At 38.6% G+C, this 23,813-nt stretch overlaps 1 protein-coding gene across 1 annotated transcript in view; it reads right to left on the reverse strand.

Moving 5' to 3' along the window:
• ctif (cap binding complex dependent translation initiation factor) overlaps positions 1-23,813 on the reverse strand; it is a 130,102-nt gene that overhangs the window by 29,467 nt on the left and 76,822 nt on the right. Inside the window, exons 9-11 of the mRNA XM_088911033.1 lie at positions 21,861-21,929; positions 10,663-11,167; positions 9,378-9,677 (exon numbers count right to left, since the gene is read on the reverse strand). Of these exons, the coding sequence (XP_088767159.1) occupies positions 9,378-9,677; positions 10,663-11,167; positions 21,861-21,929 (874 nt within the window). The remainder of the gene's footprint in view (positions 1-9,377; positions 9,678-10,662; positions 11,168-21,860; positions 21,930-23,813) is intronic.

Below are 23,813 nucleotides of genomic sequence, written 5' to 3' on the forward strand. Positions count from 1 at the left end.
CATTAGTTTGAACTCCTAGTTTGATCAAGAGGCTGATCTGTGTTCTAAAATGGCACTACAGTAGATGAGAAAACCTGTTTATGACAAGATTACACAAAATCACAATCATTAAATCATGTACTGTTTTTTAGAAAAAGGGTTTATTTTTTACTAATTTAAAACTCCATATGTTGTTACCTTTAGTGAAATTATAATGCTCTACTGGCATGAGAAGATGGAAACTATCAGCCAAAACAGCAATAGTATTGGTTAACCCTTACGTTTTTACATACAGTAGCACTGAGTGGCACAAGAATGACCTACACCTACAGTGCCTTGCGAAAGTATTCGGCCCCCTTGAACTTTTCAACCTTTTGCCACATTTCAGGCTTCAAACATAAAGATATAAATTTTTTATTTTATGTGAAGAATCACCAACAAGTGGGACACAATTGTGAAGTGGAACGAAATCTATTGGATTTTTGAAACTTTTTTAACTAATAAAAAAATGAAAAGTGGGGCGTGCAAAATTATTCGGCCCCCTTGCGTTAATACTTTGTAGAGCCACCTTTTGCTGCGATTACAGCTGCAAGTCGCTTGGGGTATGTCTCTATCAGTTTTGCACATCGAGAGACTGAAATTCTTGCCCATTCTTCCTTGCAAAACAGCTCGAGCTCAGTGAGGTTGGATGGAGAGCGTTTGTGAACAGCAGTTTTCAGCTCTTTCCACAGATTCTCGATTGGATTCAGGTCTGGACTTTGACTTGGCCATTCAAACACCTGGATACGTTTATTTGTGAACCATTCCTTTGTAGATTTTGCTGTATGTTTGGGATCATTGTCTTGTTGGAAGATAAATCTCCGTCCCAGTTTCAGGTCTTTTGCAGACTCCAACAGGTTTTCATCCAGAATGGTCCTGTATTTGGCTGCATCCATCTTCCCCTCAATTTTAACCATCTTCCCTGTCCCTGCTGAAGAAAAGCAGGCCAAACCATGATGCTGCCACCACCATGTTTGACAGTGGGGATGGTGTGTTGAGGGTGATGAGCTGTGTTGCTTTTACGCCAAACATATCGTTTTGCATTGTGGCCAAAAAGTTCGATTTTGGTTTCATCTGACCAGAGCACCTTCTTCCACATGTTTGGGGTGTCTCCCAGGTGGCTTGTGGCAAACTTTAGACGAGACTTTTTATGGATATCTTTGAGAAATGGCTTTCTTCTTGCCACTCTTCCATAAAGGCCAGATTTGTGCAGTGTAAGACTGATTGTTGTCCTATGGACAGACTCTCCCACCTCAGCTGTAGTTCTCTGCAGTTCATCCAGAGTGATCATGGGCCTCTTGGCTGCATCTCTGATCAGTCTTCTCCTTGTCTGAGCTGAAAGTTTAGAGGGACGGCCAGGTCTTGGTAGATTTGCAGTGGTCTGATACTCCTTCCATTTCAAGATGATCGCTTGCACAGTGCTCCTTGGGATGTTTGAAGCTTGGGAAATCTTTTTGTATCCAAATCCGGCTTTAAACTTCTCCACAACAGTATTACGGACCTGCCTGGTGTGTTCCTTGGTCTTCATGATGCTCTCTGCGCTTTCAACAGAACCTTGAGACTATCACAGAGCAGGTGCATTTATACAGAGACTTGATTACACACAGGTGGATTCTATTTATCACCATCAGTCATTTAGGACAACATTGGATCATTCAGAGATCCTCGCTGAACTTCTGGAGTGAGTTTGCTGCACTGAAAGTAAAGGGGCCGAATAATTTTGCACGCCCCACTTTTCATTTTTTTATTAGTTAAAAAAGTTTCAAAAATCCAATAGATTTCGTTCCACTTCACAATTGTGTCCCACTTGTTGGTGATTCTTCACATAAAATAAAAAATTTATATCTTTATGTTTGAAGCCTGAAATGTGGCAAAAGGTTGAAAAGTTCAAGGGGGCCGAATACTTTCGCAAGGCACTGTATATAAAACACAAAATGAGCATTAAATGAGTACACCTGCTGTGACATACAGAGAGCTCATATTAACGTGAACACTTTACTGTAACTGAAAGCTTTACCTCTGAAACAGGTGAACAAAGTTACCAAGCTGTTTACAGATGGTTTGAGGCAAGAGGTCAATAACAGAAAACATAAGATTTACTGTTTGTAAAGCATTGTAAAATCACATGGTTGAAGATTCAACCTCTTCAAAGGAAAACCCTTACCATCATACAGATATTACTAGAGTCCTAAAACTAAAGTGACATTAATCCCACCCAGCCGATCCTTGTATTATTTTGCTATTTAAGTAAAGCTGTAAATTGCAGAGTGAAACATATCGCCAGGGCAACCAACTCAAGTCTTTCCTTAGTTACGCACTGTTGACTTCTCTTTTTGTGGTTTTTTTTCTCTACAGTGAAACATAGTTCATAAGAAACCAAATGAAATATAGATTTCACATGAATCACCAATTTTTTATATATTTGTTTCTTTCAGGGAAGACCCCACACTAAAGTGCAAAAATGAAAGTGGGCACATAGGCATTTTTTGGTATTATGTGCATTTTCTATCAGAAACAAAATATACAGAACTCCAAACACACAAAAAACAAGATGGAATAGGTACTGTAAGAACACCCTTCTTTTGTAGTTTGAACTTGGAATCTATATTGACCTCACTTCTTGTATTTAAAAAAGGAAATACATACAAGATAGTGTAGCTGTGTTTTTTAATAGAATAAAGTTAATTTTCTGAGGGTTCATTACTTAGTGCTATTCAAGGTTAATATACCAGTGTTTGGATATTATTTTTGTTCTGTGTTCTAAGAGAGAGGTTATTTTAATGTTCAATTATCTCATGCACTACGCAAACATCCTTCACTCTTTTCAAGGAAACAAATGCCCTAATTAATGTCTAAGTTACTTCCTTATTCTTTGGTACAATTTTCTTGAACCTATCACTGACAGGAATAGAGGAAACTGAACTGTAAGGCAATCAGGTGTAGTGAGGTACTCTTAAAATCATTTCTACTCAAATCACAGAAGAGGTGGACACATACAGTATATGGTGACAGCTTCAGCTACCGTATATCAATATGCACATAAGCTCTTCAAAAGGCTAACGAGAAAAGCTATTTGAAGCTGGATGGATCAGACTTATTGTACATATCACACCACCTACAGGTAGCTACCATTAACAAACAATTATAAAAAGATCACATTCCTCTTACACTCTAGGAGTACAAGCTTAAACATTTTTTTATTTCTTTGTACACAATGTAATTGTGCTTCTTTAACGTTTGCAAGCTATCAACACGAGAGAATTTCTTTTTCAGGCATTACGTTGAAACCAGCTAAAAAGAAGGCCTTGGTCTAAGGAAGGGGTTCCCTAGGTTTTGCAATACTCACTTCACCTACAATGGTGGAACAGCAACCCTCAGAAAATAAGAAAAAGTATATTAACTTTTTTAGATGTATAATCATACTTATACCGCAATAGTTTAACTATCCGGGCACATACAGGCTCCTTCATCCACAAATATCTAAATAAATTGAAATGTCTGATTAGAAAATATTTCCTGATTACAGGATCTTATTTGAATACATGCATTATCATTTAAATAATGTTTGTGATTATATTCACAATTTACTAATGACTAGAAGCTAAAGAGAGAGCAAGAAAATATGACTGACAATAAGATATTAAATAAGGATTATACGTCTGGTCAAACATGTCTTTGGGTATACTGTATATTAAATTGCTGAATAAAGTCTTCAGTGCTAAATGTCTGTTTACCCAAGTGAGTGGAGAGCATGAGATCTAAGCTTTATTGGGGGCAAAAAAGTATGAAGTCTGTGCTTCAAAAGGAAAGCTCCACATGATGCAAGTGGAGAAAAGAAACAATGTTGTGTTTATTTCCTCCTCTGTTTAGCATGGAATAAACCTTTACTTGTTCCTTTGCCGCCTACACATGCTGACGCAGCTCCCTACTTGAACTATGTGATGAAAGTGCCTGTTTCCCAATTGGCATGGGGAGTGTGTTCAATAAAAAGTGAGCAGAGCTGTGGTGCTCTGAGAGAGAAGTGAACTCTTACTGAATGATGTTTGGACAGAGTGGTTAAAGTACTGCGGAAAGTTTAATGTGCAGATCTGAGGGCTTCCACTGTGGCCTTTTCTGATTAAAAAGATTATTATGGACCATGGTAAAACAAAAGGAGATCACTATCCTTTGACAGACACACCTGGTGAGGAAACGTCTCAGGCTGTTAGCTACTGGTACAGTATAATAATAACTAGTATACAGCACTTCCAGCTAAGCTACAGTATATCCGAGGGCAGAAGTCATCGAAGCCCCACATTAGGTGGTATCTAAATTTCTGGTCTGAATAAGTTTCAAACAACTCTTTTTTCTTCTTTCACTCAAGAAAACGGACTTGCTTTTTGGATCCCTTCACAGAATGCTGTCTCCAAAAAAATAAACTGATAATCTTCTTTAACAAAGTAAGCTCACATGCCTAGTGGATCACCAGAGTGTGCAATTTTACTCAGTGTCTGGGCTTGTCTGTTAAATGACAAGTTCATTTAAGACAGTTACTCATTAAGGCCCCTATTCAATATGGCAAATCAATTTCTCAGCTGTTTAGTTCTAATGAAGTACTATTATGTCAGGCAAGTCATTCTGGGTGGTGTTTCAAGGATCATTGTCAACATGAGCTTATATTTCAATATTTGTAAAAAGTAACCTTAACATTAGGCTTAGGATGGTATAAAATGCTGTATGAGAATGCCACTAAATGTCTATGCCTCTATATTTATATAACCATATTTAACTTCTTGGTTTTGTAGACATATCCTTCTCCTGAAAGCACATAACTTAAAAAAAAAACCCCACTAAGCTTTATATTCAGTTCATCAGCCCTTAAACAAAACAATCTTTTATCTTCTTCTCTGCGTACACTTGCTGACAAGAAAAGGAAAAAAAACAAGAAAATGTCATACGCAGGTAGTTTGACATTTAGTTAAGCACGCAAGCCAAACTTGATTGAGACCTCTGAGATTGTGATGATCATATAGGTTGATGATGTCAACCAAGCCTTTCTTCTTGTGAGTACGCTTCCAGTAAAATGACATTCAAATCCATATCACTCGCAAACAAAAAGCCATCAGCAAATAATCAAATACTCAGGAGATTCCCAATGGCTTTCTGGGTCAGCAGACAGATTAGTTGCAGGGTCAGACACCATATTCTTGCCTCCTGCTTTTTTAGATACTGACTGCCACACCGTTTTCTTGCAACTGAGAGACATTTTCCCTATAAGCTCTATTAGGAAAAGGAGTAATTATGTCAGCTAAGAATGAAAGACAAACTAGCAAACATTGCTGTAACCAGCAAACTGGACAAACCGTGTTGGAAGTTTCAATTTTGTATGAACAAGACTATGCCAGTGAATGCAAAGGTAGGATAAAAGGCAGAAGTGCTCTGAAAAGATTGGTACCAGTACAGATATGAATGAGGTTCAAGACTTTTATTTCCTTTTCACCATCTAACCCAAGACAAAAAGAGCATCTCTAGAATTAGCAACTGCTTTAAAAACCTTGTTATTAAACAAAGTGTTACATGATTTTTGAGCCTTAAGATCCTGTCAAAAGCTTAGTGGTCAAGTAAGCACAACAAGTCAACAAGATTATCTATGTGACAAATATGATGTGAATTGTGGACAAAAGACACTAATTCCATTTTTTTTAACATTCCCTTATGAGTTAAATGTATTTTACAGACAGGGTGTAAGGGCTACATGTGACCCATCCGAGAATGTTTCCTAGCAAAACTACCCATACAATTTCACCTTTAAGAAATTGAAGAAAGACTGTTCACATTACAGATTCCCTTGCAATGTGCAATCCTGCCACAGTCTGAGTGGCACAGCCAGAATTCGACCCAATGATCTCCAGTATTGAGGATTTACCATACACTTGGATTATCTAATGAAAAACAAAGAATCCAAAATATATACAGTGTATTTAGATTTTAAACCATGTGTGTGAGCAGCACTACACAACTCAAATGGAGAGATGTAATAATCTTCTGACTCTAAATGAGCATTCACTGTCAGGAGAAGGCAGAATCACTTCAATCACTTATTTGAATCACTTATTTCTAATGTACATACTAGAATCATCATTCCAACACTATTAATAAACAAATAAAAACATTTTCTACTTCCCAGGGACCAGACAAGAAAACCATGAGAGTCCTACATACTGTACTGCACTACCCAAGCACATCTTCCTGACAGATCACTATCACTAAAGTGTAATCAAAGCAGCAAATTGTGAAAGCATTTGTGTGACGTTTCAAAAAAGTACCAAAATGTTTGTACTGCGTGTTGAAGTCACAACTTCAAGACCTTGATGACGAATGGTTCAATGCAAGACTGAACAGAAGAACTGGAGTAAAATAGAGGACGTATGACGCTATTTTTCTATTAAATCATTTTCTAGTAACACAACCACAGTTGTTCTTCTGACTAACTGTATATGTCATGATGTGAAATGTCTTGACAGTAGCAAAAGCAGTTTTTGATTACCTATTTCAACCACATGAGGTGACACATTTAATCCAATAAAACTATTACTACAGTCAGGTCTCTTATGGTCCAAAAAATACTTCAGGCCTCTTCAGATCCTTGGGCATTCCTTATTCGCAGTATTCATATGTGTGAGTTTAAAACTGTGTCCTCTGTTTATCCAATTAACCATCCACCCCATCAGTCCTTTCTCAGTTTATCCAGTTCATCATCCACCATCATCAATCCTTCTCTAGCACTGCTAACAGGCACTTGGATCTGCCTCATGTTGCAATGAGACCTGCTGTCCTGGCCTTGTGTTGCCATGACACCTTTAATCCTGTCCTAGAACTGGCCCTGGCTGCAGCTCTACAGTTTCATTCACTACAGAATTGGAGCAGTGACATCATACTAAGGCAGATCTTGTTTACAGTTTGCTGAAGACAGTTCATGCTTAAATACAGTAGCTCAAAATATAATTTTTAAGATTAAACAGTGGGGTATGTGATTATGCCTCCGAAACACAATTAATCCTCAGTTCTGCTTTAAACCAACAGTATAACACCATGGTTTTTTTTTGTTTAGGGTTTGTTGTGTAGGGGAAAAAATAATAGTGAAGTGTCCTACTTTGTTACAAATGTGAGGCAAGTATAAATATAGCCCTATAGCTCCATGTCCATAATCACAAAGATGACTATGTCGGAGACCAAGAAACACAGACCCTGCTGCATTATGCTGCATTATTATAAACTATGGCCCGCCAGCCAGTTTTAACCGGCCCATAAATTAGTCAATATGCGTCATATTCGTTTGTAACTTTTTTTCTTACATTTTATTATTTGTGCCGTTAGATGGTGCACGAACGCTTTACCACAGTGATTCCAAACTGTGTATCGCACTACCTTGTGGAGGCGCCATTGTCGGTCAGGGGCATCTCAGGTATCGCCAGTCAAAGAAAATTTTATTACGAGCAAAACCCGCTGTTCGTGCACACAGAATGTACGAGTCGCGCGCTACCTAGCTAGATTGTGTCACATGACACTGGCTACGAGTGTCAGCCGTCTGTAAGCAGTGTAGCAGTTAACTGCGGCTTCGGTGTTTCATGTTTCTATGAGTGGTTATTTTGTGAGTTTTTTGTTACACGATCGCAATTGAGAGGTTTTTAAACATGAGTAAAAAACGTGAAACGGATCCTAGTTCTAAAGAGAAACGGAAACGCAAATGCAGAACGTATGACGACAGTTTCTCGAATTTCGGTTTCACGTGCACAATTGTGGACGCTGAAGAATGTCCTCAGTGTGTTGTCTGCCTTAAAGTGTTGGCTGCTGAGAGCATGCTCCCCAATAAATCTAAATGTCATTTAGAAATTGTTCACAGCAGTTTGATAAGTAAACCTTGTGAGTATTTTTAACGCAAGTTAAATTAATGAACAGAAAGCGGCTTTTTCTAACCAAACTACAGTCTCCAGCAAAGTTCTTCTTTCATCATACAAAGTTGCGTACCGAGTAGCACAATACAAAAAAACTCATACTATTGGAGTCCCAAGGAATAAACAACAGAGCTCTATTAATTCTGCTTCCCTTTGCGATTTCCTGCCTTTATGAAGCTGGGTTTTCAGCACTTGCGGTTATCAAATCCAGGTTCAGATCAGATCAGAGTCAATGTTGAGAAGGAGATGCATGTTGCCATTTCAAAAATACTATCCAGTATTTTTGGTGAATTATGTTAACATTATTTAGTAAACAATCCCACTTACCCATTAAGAGGCACAAACAAAAAGACGTTGTATTTCTCCCCCTTTTTAAAAAAAATTGATGTTGAATTTTTACTTTTTCTAAGTTATTTTATTTCCATTTTACAAAGATGTTGACTATTTTTTTTTATTTTTTCAAATTGTTTTCACATCTAAATAATTTCAATAAAATGTGTTGTCAGGTATTTTTACTATTTTGATCAAGTTTTTTGGTTTCATCATTTCCTTTTTAAATTTATAATCTTTTGTAAAATATCGCACTGCCATAGAACTTATTAAAAACATTTTGGGAACCCCTGCTTTACCAATTTGATTCACCAGTTAGAATGGGTCCATCGTACTGTAAGGGAACCTGCGCCAAAATGAGCTGAGTGAAGAAGCAGAAAGTTGACAGTGAATGCAGAGTGTTCAACAAAGAAGGGACTGCAAAATACTTTTTCACAGAGGTTGGAACAAAGGCTATATGTTTAATTTATAAGGAAAGTGTCGCAGTGTTCAAAGAATACAACCTCAGTTGGCATTTTTCTACCAAACATGCTAACTATGCTAGCAATCTGTCATGCGAGGAGTGGGCTAATAGAGCTTCCAAACTAGCCTCTAGTTTACAGGCTCAGCAAAACGTATTTTTCTGCCCTTCTACTATCCAGTAGAGGCCAGCAAAAAGGCAAGCTACCTGCCTGCATATAAAATTGCTAAACAAAGCAAGCTGTTTTCCAAAGGGGAGCTTTTGAAGGAGTGTATGATAGGAACCGTAGATATTTTTTGTCCAGAGAGCAAATTTGAGAAAATAAGTTTATCACGTAGAACAGTTACCCGTCGGGTCGAGGTAATCGGTGAACACTGGCTTGTGAGTCAAATGTCAAGTTTTATTCAATTTTTATTTTTTATATTTAATTTTTTTTTCTCTCAGGTTATTGTTAACCTTGAACTAATAAGCCTATGTTGGATTTTAAACTTATACAGTATAGGGCTATCTGTAACAGCAGCCTGAAGTGGCCCTCTAGACAGTTTCAAAATTTTATGTGGCCCTTGGTCCAAAAAAGTTTTTCCACCCCTGCTCTAAGGTCTCTTCCTTAAAAGCACTGGGCTTCCTCAACCTACCTGTAACATGTTGAGTAGGAGGCTCCTGAACTTCGTCCCCTGCACCATGAACAGGGCCATCTTATCACATAGCTTGGCAGCGGTGGAGGCAAAGCTGCGATCGCTCACAGCCTTTTGGTAGATGGTCCTGACAATTTCCGTGAGCATCTCCTCCGAGTTGGTGGAGTTCTGCGCCTCCTCCATGAAGGTGGTGAGCTGGGAGTCTACGTCGCTGCTGTTGTTGCGCATGCTGTTAAGGATCTCGATCAGCTTGTCCATGCGGCTCCTATGAGGGTTTGTGGTCTCCACAGGGATTTCGTCCTGCGAAAAGAGTTGAGCTCATTCAGCCTTTTTCCCCCCCATACGCTACACATTTTGGTCAGACAACCATAATTCCAAGAGTGATCTTTATATATGTTTCAGTGGTAGAGCAAGTTCCACTAAATTATTTATTGGCACACACAGCGGCCTAAGAGCAATTAATCATGAGACTGAAGACATCTTATTTGCAACTCAAAAGATAATGTAGAAAAGAAACTACATACAAAATTCCAAGATAAATTACCCTGCTCTGAGGAAGGCAACTCACGATGCCTTTAGGTCTTAATCCCAAAGCAGTCTGCATGTTTGCAGTTCACATGATGAAGTACCTTTTTATGATTGCCACCTCATTCATCCCTGAATTCATAAATGACTTTATAGTAATGTTCCACAACAGCAAGACTCTTTAATAATCCTGTGCAAATTGAATTAAACCTGCTGAACTGATAACAAGTAGAGCAGATACATTTCTCATCCAAGTGCAACATAAAAAATGCAAAATGCAAAGGGCAGCAGTTCCCAGCCTGTGTCGAGTCAAGATACTCTGCCCGGCATGGCTTTGTTATTATTTATTCCTTTTCATTTACAGGTAGCACAACCTGAATGGTGGAAAAAAAACAACTTAATCACTGTCATTGGATTTTGTCTCTAGTGAAGCCAAAGAGAAAATTACAAGGGCGTGTTATAATTGTTCCAGACTGTGGCAACAATTTCATGAAACCACAGTGCTGGTTTGTCTTGATTTTCTGCATGCATTATGGTCTATTTGTTTTAATCTATAAAAGATAAAGCAGTATTAGGGGAAATCGGCAACCTAGAATAATGTAACCTGGATGTTTCTTTCAGCATGGACTGTGGGAAAGCTGTAATAGCTGTGGTCTTTGATGTTTCCTTCTATATGACGTAAAGCTCTGAATGCTTCAAACCGCCCTAATCTAGGCAAAAGGTTGAGGCAGCTGGCTGTGCATAAAGGGAAAGGGATCACCTTCTCTTTTAGCCTTCTCCTCAATCTCTCCTTGGAGGACTGAAGTAGATTGACTTTGGGTCTGTCTGGATGGCTATCCTTGCGCCTTCCCTCTGACTGCTGGGGCTGAGTGGGACCCTCAGTGTGACCACCGTCAAACTCTGGTTCTGGCTTGGAGAGGACGGGCTCCTCAGGTTTTGTGCTCTCAGTCTCTTTGGCGTTTCTGATGCCGCTTGAGGGCATCTCCTTGTCACCAGCTCCCCCAAGTCCCACTGCGTGCTTCTGGTTGTGGTGCCAGCGGCGGTTCTGGCTGTAGCCGTGGTGACCGGGGCCCTGCCTCCCTGAGGAGTGAGAGCCTGGCCCCTGATACTGGCGGGTGTGTTTCGTGTTGCTCTGGGGGTGCTCTGCAATCTGCTGCTGCTGTTGCGGGACCTGTTGATGATGCTGCTGCGATGGCGCCTGTTGCTGTTGCGGCTGCGGCTGAGGATTCTGGGATTTGCCCCCTCCTGGTGGCCTCTGCTGTCTCCTGGAATGAGAAGAAGTTCAATTGACCAAAAGCTACACCACAATGAACGAGCACCTTAAACATAATTCTCATATAACTCATGTATCATGTCATGTCATTTCCCAAACCACTTTTTACCATACGATGTTGCGAGAAGCCGGAGCCTACCCGGCAAGCAACAAACACAAGGCAGGATACACCCTGGATGCGGCAGGGCGTCAGTCCATCAGTCCATCACAGGGCAAGTGCAAGCCAATCGTACATGGGGACAATTTGGAGGCTACGGTAAAGGCTGATGGGGGAAATTTGGCCCGGACACCGGGATAACTCCCTACTCTTATCAAGAAATGCCCGGGGATCTTTAATAACCACTGAGAGTCAGGACCTCGGTCTAACGTCTCATCCGAAAGATGGCGCCCACTACAGTATAGTGTCCACGCCACTATACTGGGGCATTAGGACCCACACAGACCGCAGGGTGGGCATCCCCCACTGGTCCCAATAACACCAACTCCAGCAGCAACCATAGCTTCCCAGGAGATCTCCCATCCAGGTACTGACCAGGCTCAACCCAGCTTAGCTTCAATGGGTCATATAATTCACCTACTAGATAAATGAACTAGAAGAAACCAATGTCTGAGCAGTCTGCTCTTAAAAAAAGCTTTTACAAAATGTAAAGGCCCCCTATTCTGTTCACATTTTCTTAATACACCAAGATCTGATACCAAATAGATTGCAACAGCTTTTTGTGTATTGAAATACAGCACACAAAGAATTAACCACATTTTTTAAAGCTTTCTTATCACCAGCTTCATCCTAAATTCACAACCAGGCCATACAAAGCAACTGAATAACCACCTTTTGCTGTTTGGACTTTTTTCCAGTGGAAACAAAGTTAAAGGTGCAGGTGGTAAGAGGGTAATTCTAATATAATAAAAAGATGTGTAACATTCCTTAGCTGTGTTGTGAAAAGCCATCTGAATTTCAAACAGTTAATGAGCAGAACTATAAAACTGATTATGTTAAATTAAATTTAAAAAATTCAAATAAACACGACATTATATATATAGAAAAACATTTTAGCTCTGTTTTATTCTCCAGTTGATTTTTGTTACTTGTATGAAGCAAACTGAGATGTTGCATTTTTATAGCAATGCCAAGAAGGAAAACAAATTCCAAATATTCCTTGTTTTCATTTAACAGCTCTTCACTAACTTCAGAATTCTACCACCAGAAGGAAACTGGAAAACCAAATGTTTCTACTTTCATGATGCAAACTATTTTAAAGAATTTGTTCAAATGTTCCTTTTCTTAATTATTTCAATATTTGTATAACCACTGCATCTTCTCAGGACAATTGCTTGCCTTGAGCACAATTTATAACACTACAAAGTTATCGCCAAGATGTCTCCAAGTTTGTTAGACATTTATGTACAGAACCAGAGTCTCAAGAACAGCTCTCACTCCACTTTCTCAACACATTTCATAGTGACCCTGTGTTTTTCTGAGAAAATACATCCATTTTATAGGGTGCCTTTTAATGGTAACAGTCCTCTCAAAACGCTTTACAAATTCCTGGTTTTAAAAGTAAAGTTGAACAATACTACAGAAAAATAAACAATGTTTCATATTGCTTTTGACTACCTCTTTGAAGAAGATACTGTTGTTGAGATTCCTAGGTCAATTAAGAAATCCACAATAAATACAGTCAAAATGAAATCCTTTAGCAAACGCTACAAGGTCAACCTCAAAACATCCAATGGTTTGGTTTTACATTTTTATTTCCTTTTCTTAGATGCTTTCATCTTTTTCAGTTTGAGCTTTCATATTTGTTTTATATTAAACTGACCGAAACGCAGTGGGGAAAAATAAAACATAGAATCAACCAAGACCGTAGGAAGCACAGCTGTGAATGTGTTGTTTTCTTTTCGTGGAAACAGAAGGCAGAACCAGTGCAGGCACAACTGACAGAGTAAAGGGGACTGGAAGGAAGCAATTTCTCAAGGCTTCTTCCCATTCGAAGAATCCTGCCTGTCGGGAGTCAGACGTTGACCTCCTGACTCCACAGATAACGGAATTCACCTGGGCTTGATGGAGAGGCTGAGAAAATTAACACATCATTGGAAACGTCAAGGAATACCACAGTCAAAGGCCATTACTAATGTTGTTTTCACACTCTTTCACTCTGCAAGGCAGCATCTCACATATGGACTGCTTGAGGAATAATTGTTGCTTGTTGACTTGAGTGAAGTGAGCTCACTAAGAACTCAATGGGGAGTAAGAAATAACTTTTCTGTGCAGATGGAATGCACGGAAATTAATCAACCGCTGTTCCTACAAGAAGGTCCTATAATTAAGTGATAATAATTTGAAAATGCGTTCTCATACCATGCTTTTACCACTTACATTGTTCAGCTCTTCACTTATGAACACTTATTTTTCAAAGAGTAATCTTCACTGAACACTAAATGTAGAAATTTTGACAGCAAACAACATTAAAAAAAAACCTGACATCAGTATCCATTTATTATGATATTTTCTGACATTCTATGGTTCTCCTGGCCTCTTCATGTGCATGTGTTCTGTAAACTGAAAGTCAATTTGTGGTTAATGGATGCCATAAATAAAACTTGGTATTTATGTTGAAAGATTGCGATCAAAGGTCAGAAGCTACAAGATTTTTATTCATGTCCCAATGCTAGATATTTGTATGGGCAAATGAAATGAAAAATATTAGAAAAAAACATCTAAAGCAATTCAATTTGATAAAGTACTTTCATCAGCTTTGGAAATCAGTGAAATTTAAAGACTTTGAGATTGCCTTACCTTTAAAAACAAAAGTTGTTGCTTACAGGCTGAAATATTCATGTAGTTCCAGTTGTTGTATATTACAATGAACCCATTTCTGATAAAAAATATTCACTTAATAAAGAAATTAATTAATAAAAATGAATACTTAAAAATAAAGGTAAACATAACTTCAATGGAACAGATTAATTTTTTTAAGCATAAAGTGCTCTGAAGATGGTATTTACATAATACAGACAGAAAACAGACAAACTTTTGGGTATCTGCAAGAAGCAAAAACAGTTTGGACAGAATACAAAATATATTCTAAAGGGGTCTGAAATGTCTGCAGGATCACCTTAAGTGATCCATGTGTCTCACCAGGTTTCAATACAATTGGGATTCAGGGATTGAGCCAAAAATGGCAGTTTAATAACACAGCTGAAGGTGTAAGTACAGGTGTGTGTAAGAACAGAAGAATTATGTTATTCTACAATTTGCTTTTATGCTGGGATGCACTGAAATTGATTGATCACCCAGATCACCCAGAAAACTTTGGTATGAATAGCGATATATAAGAATAAAGCACTACTTTTCTACATACTTTGTCACTTGCAACATTCCAAGTACTATACTGTAGAAAATAAAACTACAGTTTTGCTTGTGTTCAATACTTGGGAAGATATTGATGACAGAGACTTAAGGATTATTTATTGTGGAACTCTCATCTGATGAAACAACAATGAGACCATTTCATATCAAATATTGCTGCAATTGCATCGGAAATCAGAGATGATTACCTCCCATAAAAGCTGCAGAGGAATTTTTCCCTTCTCTCCCGGGAAAGCACAACATTTATTCAGAAGGTATATTTATATTTCTGATTGACAAGCCCAAAATAAGATGTCCTAAAGGTCTGAACAAGGTATTCAACAACTTCATGCATGTTAACCCTTCCTGACCCTAACAATCAATCTCAGAGAACATCTTTCAGGCAGATGTTATATGAATGAGTTTACCTACCCACAGTCTTACGGTCTTTAACAAGGGATTTACAGAAAACTCAGCTGAAAGAGCTGTATAGAAAAATGTTAGCAAAACCAGAAAATTTGGTTAACTTAAGATAAGTACCACACAACGTTAAACAAAAAAATGGCTATAAGCATGGCGCCAGATTCAGTGAGATTAATAAATACTGCTTCTAACAAGAAGGTTCAGAATAACTAACAAGGGATTTGAATAATCCCTTGATGACACTGTATGATCTGAAGAAACCTTTCTTAATGCCATTCAGTGGTAACCAGATTTAAATTAAAAGGCCTTCCGAATAATTCTTGCTTCACATATTTCCAGTTGGTCAAACAGAAGCAAGGACAAAGGGATCTAGCAAATGTAATAATAAACATTATAAAGACACATTTCAAACAGATATGATAACTGAATCTCAAACACTATTCATGTGCTGTTGTATTAAATCCAGGACAGAAAAAATAACTTTTCAAAATGTTAAAAGAGAAAGATATAATTGTAGGCACTGACAACACACAATGACATACTGCCAAATATAAAAATTGGAATGGGAATTCTGAGTATTTTTAGTCTATAAAATCTATAAAATACGGCACTTATGCACAGTCCTTAATGTTAACTCTTCTCGTACTTTGGAGAATCAAGGTCATTATATAAACACCCACAATATTTAATATCATAGCCTTGTTGTGTGTCTGTCTCCTCCAGAGTGTTTTATAACATCTTTTAAAGCAATATAGTCATATCACTGCAGTGTCGTGTCATTTTGCATATAAAAAGGCAGCAGTAACCTTTAGTCATAGACCTCAACCACATTTTTATTCAAAAAAAGCATTTTTTAATAATTCAAAAGAAGGCTGTTCTTTTGCAAACTGCTCAGAACTGTAGGTATTGTAACAATAGTGTATTGGCTATGTGGAAGTCGATGAATTAAAAAGTTAACTTTTTAAATACCAACCTTGCACTGTGCAGAAGCTTCATTGTACTCAAAGGTGTATTTTACTCCATTTAAAGGATAGTAACTATTCTGTATCTGAAAAAAAAACCATCTCGCCAGGAAGCAAGCCAAGATTTGTAAGCCAGTATGCTGCATAACAGCCATGATATTAATAATGCAACAGAAACAGAGTAATAAACTGTACAAAATGAGCTGTTACACTAATCACACGCACATAATGTACTTGAACATTCATTTTGAAGTTGGAGAACTGCAACCACAAGCATACAGTATGTCTGTCAAATAAAATTTATATTGTATTTAACAGATTTGACAAATAGACTATGTGTCTTTAGAAAAAAAAGCATGATATTTTCCTGTTCTTTCCGCTCTGTCACAATAAGCTGCAGACGACAACTTTTTTTCAGCACGTTGTGCCTTTCTGTAATTTCAGGCACTCTAAGTTTTCTTCACTTAGGAAAAAAAAACAGGAGCCAAAGATGGAATATCACTGACTAAAATATGGCCCCCAGCAAATACATTCTTTAAATGTACTAAGGAACAATTTGGTCTTGTTTTCCATCAAGCTTTAAGTGTAACGACAGGGTTTCAAACTGACTACATGACTCAGGCAGTCCTGTAGGCAGTGTGGGTTGGTGTTATGCACTTGAATCGGGAAGGCTATGAGCTGAGATCCTAGGTGGGTACTGCTGTTGTACCCTTAAGCAAATGTATTTCACTCAGATTTCTCCTTACTTTAAAAGTTTCTGCTGTATAAATGAGCACTGCAAATTATCACCCATTTTCATCTTATTTACCTGGTTAAGGTTTATCGGTTTATTACAACTTTATCTCTGCTGAAATCCTCATGTCGAATACACTTGGAATAGTTTCTGGAGATTGTACATTCTGGGTTAGAGATCTTGTTAAGCTTATGGAACATAAGAAAGGTTATTAATGTGAAGTAGCCATTCAGTATATCTAGCTCATTTGGTTGGGTGATTAAACTGAGGATCTTGTCTGTTTCATGGAGAAATCTAGGTTGTCAAACTGCTTGTGGAAAAAAAACTTGTTTTTCAATCCCACTTGTAACTCCTAATAGTAAGAACAAGAAGGAGACCCTTGCAGAAAAAATACAGGCTTATGAGTAGTCATATATTTGATGCTTAAGTACACGTTATAAAAGAGGTTTTAGTGTTTTTTATGAATTATGCAAAACAGGTTTTCTAGGAAAAGCCCTGAAAGGCTTTGATTTACAGGTTTCTCGTCAGAAAAACTGTTAGTGACTCATTTTTGGGGTTGTATAAGTAGGTTATTCATGACATTCACTACATATTAATGGTTGCAGGCCAATAAAGCCAATTTTTGTGAGAATGAAAACAGTATATCACAGTGATCATATATTTTATCAGTTATTTTTATTAAATAATTTTAAAACAGCCAATTTAAATTTAAAACCTAATTTAAAACAGCCAACTGTGTTGAAACTCCATTACAGAGGAACATATGAGAGGAATGAAGAAGTGCAAACAGGATCCTCATTGAGCCATTCATTTTTTGGCACACCAGAAATCCTGCAGCAATGTCCAGGAGGCTCAGCAGTGACTGCACGTGCCACTGACATCACTGTGAGTCGACCACTGGACAGTGATATGACCCAGGCTCTCAACTGCTGGATGTTAGAGCTCAACCAAGGCTTGAGACAAACACCTTTACCACCTGAATCACCTGTTAGCCACTCCAGTGATGACATTTTTTTTTAAAAGGTTGCAAAGTTAACCATTATAATTAAGTCTATAAAAATTATACTACCGTAAAAAATCATAACTAACTCTGCTGAACACAGGATTCCCACCACAGTGAATTACAAAACACCCAGCACACCAGGTTCAATGATAAAATATTTGTGTGTTAACCTAATGCTATGAACCAATCCTCTTGTAGAAAAGCTGGAATGTGTTGACAGTGTAAATACAGACCTTACTTAAAATAAGAACTGGTGCTATGGCCCTTTTCTGAATTATGCCCTGCTGCACACTTGTTAATGAGCACTTAAAAATAAAGTGCCACCCCAGAGAGTAAGAATCACAGCCTGGGGCGCACATGCTGGGAATGCACTGCCTGCCAGGCCAAAGAAAAGCAACAAGAGGCTCACTGTCTCTGCTCGGGCTGCAGGCCATAAAAACCCTGCAGCGTGGAGTAAGCTGGAGTCCAGTGTGCAACTGTAGGGATCATAACACTGCTGTCCCTAGAGCATGAACATAACTGCTGAGTGACCTGGACAACTGATGAACTATGAGACCTTGTGTGTTTTTCCTCCTTTAAGCGGGCATGAGCAGCTAGGTCTTGCCATGCCTATGCTCAGAGAAACACCATCCTGTTTGGATCAGTGATTCCTGCAGGAGGCAGTCAACATAACCTTCTGCTGTCAATGTGCCAGCTGCATTTTAAAGAGACATCACAGGAACTCAACTATGAAAATTCAGCTGTCCAACACCATGTCTACTGACAGCACACTGGCCAAACACACAACGACATAACCACAGATGGTCTCCTGTGGCTTGCTGAGAGATCTTTGGAAGAGTTTGGTTCGTTGTTGATCACTCCCCCAGGAACAATGTGGAAATAAGTATTTGAGGAGTGCCAAGCAGAAAACCGAGATCAGGAATAAGCTGAGAAACAGATGAACATCTGCTCCACATGAAGAACAGAGCACATCAACAACAGAACTGAAAATGACTGCATTTTTCCTACATTACACAGTCCTATAATGAAATTGGATTGATTTGAAACTGGCCAGGATTTTATTGTTGAGAAAGCCATAAAATACTGTATTCACTACAATTCCATGTAGCTTGGTTTTGTCAGTCTTGTCTTCTCACAACAGTTAAATAAGTAAATGAGCAAATACGTAGCAATCAGACTATGGGCACTAAAATCCCAGGACTGTTTTCAGAAAGAGAACACTGTGTTCCGCATGAAAAAATTGCCTTACAGTGCAACACCGCTTTTACCAATCATAAAGCACATAAATCCGTTACTGCACATACATGACCATATTTATGTTTATGCCATTGTCTGCAGAGGTTGCACTGTGTCATGTATACAATATAACAAGTAATAGGTTTATTCCATGCTGAAAAGAGAAGAAAGAAAACACAATGTTTCAGCCATGGAGCCTTCTTCAGGTGTGTTCTTTCTTCTCTTTTCAGCATGGAATAAACCTATATCTTATTCCTTTGCAGCCTACGCATGTTGACGCAGCTACCCACCTGAACTACATGTATACAATATACCACTACAATATTCTACAGTATACATATACCTTTAATTTCCTCTCCATAAAGGACATAGAAGAGCTCCTCTTTAATCTTGGTCAATTAAGATCTTAGTAAGAGTAGCAATGTTAATCTCTGTGTCCTGGCTAAACTCCACATTGGACTTCATGTCCTACAGTATAAGTTACCCTTGAATTCAAGTGACAAAGCAATTCCATACCTCACTTCTCTACCTGATCTAATGTGTAGTGGGCCAGCTGACACACAATGGCTGCCAAACATCTTCCAGGTGGGTGTTGTAGTTCAGTACTGGATGAAATGTGTCCTATCCTTAGGGACGAAAAGCACTTTATAAATGCAATTATGATGTCACTGAGGAAAAATGGCTAACATATTTGGCTTTTAGGTGATGTGTTCAATAATTGTCTCACACCAAAAACTGATATTACATCTCAAAATCAATCATTTTGTAGAAGGCAGTTAACCCCATAAAAAATCAGTTGTAAAGTTGTGCACAGTGCGTTCTGTTGTATGTCAGGAACTCATCACACAAAGAAAGAAACTGTCTTTTAGCATTTGTGGAGATTGTTACTTGCCAATCAAAGCCAATTCTTACAGCAAAAAGTGAATGTTTGCCCCTAGCATCATGCTAAAATGTAGAGGAACATCCTATTCCTATTCAAGTAAACCCCTTGCTTGGTAGCCGGTATCTAGCGCAGGCCATGCAAAATGAGGAGGAAAAGAAATATTTAAACAAAGAGAGGTTGAGGTTTATATCATGGTAGGAAGCAAATGAAAAACTGTAGTTCCATCTGAGAAATGATTAATGCTGGATCTTCAACTGACATGCCCCATGAAGATTTGCCCTTTGTTATTAGTATGAGATATGCTTTCTTTCAGCTCTACCAGGGTACCACATTAGATCTAAGAACAAGATAAAAAGCATTTCAGAAGGAATAACATCAGGCATAAGCAGCTTTGACTTAACCTGCTTAACTGGAGCTCAACCACCCGGCTGTAGGATGAAGATGTTAGGACCCCCATGCAGAGTGAAGAATCAAGCACAAGTTGCCAAGGTGGAGATGGGGCGGAGAAGGAATGCAGAAAGACAAATGCAGGTGAAGAGAGGGGAGGTTTCTATGATATTGATAGCTTTCTGAGAAATTATGTTATCAAGCTTTAAGTGTTAAGGGTAGCCGAGGTGAAGGAAGTCTGGGTTCTGGTCAAACCCTCCCAAACTTTCTTTAAAAATATAAAACAAAAAGCATATATTACGGCTCTCATGATCAGAATTATTAAACATTATTTCTCTAGCACAAAGAATTCTTTTTAACTTCTCTCATTAGTTCAGTTAGTAGTGACCATGCAGCCATCCAGCCATCAAATTCTATTATAAAAGAAGCCAGGCAAGGTTTATGGACAATGGAGATTTTGCAAATCTTCTAGTACATTTCTGAATGCCAAGAGCTAGCCTTTAAAATAATTTTAAAATAAGAAAAAAAAAGATTTCTGTGGACGAGTGTACAGTCCCTCCATCGGGAACTGAAAAACAGTAATCTAATTTAACCTATTTATCCTTACAAATGGGTGAAGAAACCTTTCACACACAGTCAATAACATAATATTCCAGACAATACTCTTTTTGTACAAAAGTTCAAATATTTTATTAGGACACAAATTCTAATAACTTCAGATTAGCAGATGTATGATATAGACATGTCTTCTGATGAGCTCTTTGGGACCTGGAACACAGCTTTTACATAGTTTTTGTGAGTGCACAGGGGCAGGACTTGGTGAACTGTCAGTAGGAAGGCTGTGCTACAATGCGGCTGCCTTCCAATCCTGACTTAAAGGAAGGAACAGTATAACTCTCAATTGACTAGGTGGAGCAGACGGGCTTGAATGCTCACTGACTAGTTTTTACAGCGTTCTAAAGAACTGACAGGTGGAATTCAGATTTGGAGGAGGACTGACCAGCATGTGCATCTTAAAACACATCTTATTGCAACACTTTGTTACCCTCAATTTCTGAATCATTTAGTTAAATGTGCAAATAAAGACTGACTGGAATGGCAGTAGTATGGCAGAGAATCTGGAGGTTTGCGCAATCATCTGAAGATGTATTACTGGACACTGTGCATTATGGCCTGCATGCGGGACATTAAGTCATGGAGCCTTTTTGGTTATCATTCACTTACTCACATCTTGAATTTTGACAGCCTATCTACTCCAGCCACTACCAGAACTTTACTTTCACTCAACCTAAGTGTTGCTCACCAGACGGCGTTCCTAGTCATGGGTCCAAGTGTGCACCTCAACTTGCGGTATAGGGGCACTATTGATTGTGGTCTCATATTAGCTCTGTTGATTGGTAAAATCACAATCGTGCACTGCAGCAGTCAGTGTCACAGCTCCCACGAAATGCCCAGCCCCATAAGGGCTCCCAGTTGACCCCCAGGAGAAGCAATCCTGGTCGTTGAGTGATTTTCACAGTTTAGGTTCCCCTGGAACTTATGTTTCTTAGAGCGCTAAGCTCTCCACGTGAATGAAAGCCTTTTTCTCAATTTGGAGAGATTAGAAAACCACCTCCTTCAAGAATGCAGAAGTGGAAGACCCACACTGATAAAAAGCCACCTCACGACCAGGGTTGCCCAGTTTTTCTCACCACTAGGGTCTGACTAACCTCTCGCCTTTTGTTTTTCCACCGGCTGTCAGCACCACCGTTAACTTCTCCTGGTTGAGATGAACATGTCTAAAAGCAGGAGAGCATGAGGTACTGAGAGGAGGCTTGAGGGAGAACAACAAACAAGGCAGAAGCAGGGAACACGTACAAACAACGGGTAGGAGATGCGGGGGGCAGCACACAAAATAAAACAAAACAATGTAAAATGGCTAAACTTTAGTGTAGGAATGCGTCAGTGGCTCAGAGTGGAACCAAATGATAACTTGCAGATCCCTTATTGATCAGGCTGACTCCCCTTTAATTTCCTATAGACCTGACAACTTAAGTCTTTGAAGTAAAAAAAAAACAAACAGCTCTGATCCTCAAGATCCACTGGGACTTCCATCAAAGAAAGGATTTCAAAGTCCGATTTGTGCGCAGGGCTCAACAGAAAGCATCAAGACGCAGATCAGGAAGTGAAGCCACGTTTTCTGTCATGGATATCAGGAACAGGAAGCTAACGCCTCATGAACATCCAGTGCTTTGCAAAAGTTTATGAAAGCAATCACAGCAGCATTTCCACTCTGCGGCTTCTTCCAATGAAAACTCCCTTATTTCCACAACTTACCCCTATTTTTCCTTGAAAAAGTGAACATGGTTCCCTAAATTCTCACATTTTATTTTAACAGAGATTAATAAAGATTGTATTAATCCAATAGGGAATGAACACTGTTTCTCATGGAGTAAAACATACACAGGCAACAAACACCTTTATTAAGAGTGAAATGTTTTAGATTAAAACAACAATAAACATATGCTTATACAGTAGGTGGTATGAAAAGGACTGACTGGTATAGCCAACCTCTTAACATTAGTCCAGAACCTGTACAGTGATCAAACCCATGACCTTAGCATTATTAACACTGCTCTGTAACCAACTGTGCTCACTGCCCATATGACTTTATGGAGGCGGTATGACGCGTCATTGACAACATTTTATTAAGAATTTATAAAGTTGTCTCTATTCAACAAAAGTAAAATAGCAAAAAAAAATTCAAAGAAACTAAATTCAATCAGCCATTAAATAAAAATAAATCAGTCAATAATTTTGTACCAATAAACCATCTCGAACAGTAGAAAAGCTTCATATTACAAGAGGATACTGTCATGAATTTTTTTAAACAAACTTTTACGGTTATACCAGTTTTATTTACAGTATAAAATCCACTATGTCTCCTCGTGGTCCTGTATGGTAGGTGTAAGAACAAAACAATCCTTCATTTCTGAGGGAAACTATTTGAGTTGAGGCTCCTGAATACCAGTGCAAGTGTAACACACCAAATGCTATAGTACATCCTGTGTGCTGTCCAGTCTTCTGCCACTCGTAGTGAGATACAAGATGAAATTTACGAACAGGGAGACACAGAAATGTGGTATCACAGGAAGTATGACTTCACTTAGTTCAATAAGACAACCAATCATTAATGGAAATTAGTACCTTTGTAGCTAATCATAGTATTTTAATACTAATAGACATGCCTACACAAGTTCTTTTAAAGTTAGCCTCCAGATTATGTAAAACCTGTTTGTCATACAGAAAAACACCACACCCCTCAACATGAGAAACACAAAATACCAACCATGTAGTTGTGAACCATAACTGTATTTCCATTTTAAGAACAGCTCAGTATGGTACAGATAGACTAAGATGTCATACCCCAACTTCTACTAGACTTTGGCCCAACAGTTTAAAATTCATTTAAAGTTAATTGCCCTGTGTTGTCCACCTTTTATTTCTGCGAGGGCAGGTTATGCACATTTACAGTGAAATGATTTTTAGATGGGCAATAGTCTGAGACGGTATGTACATCACTGACACAAATCAACCTCTTCACAACATATGCAGTACTTGTGATGATTCTATTTTTTCCCTACCTGTGCTGTTGCTCAGATGAGCTGCAGTGCATGTCGGTC

The sequence above is a fragment of the Atractosteus spatula genome, chromosome 3 (genome assembly GCF_055471065.1).
Source record: "Atractosteus spatula isolate fAtrSpa1 chromosome 3, fAtrSpa1.hap1, whole genome shotgun sequence".
Classification (NCBI taxonomy): Eukaryota; Metazoa; Chordata; class Actinopteri; order Semionotiformes; family Lepisosteidae; genus Atractosteus; species Atractosteus spatula.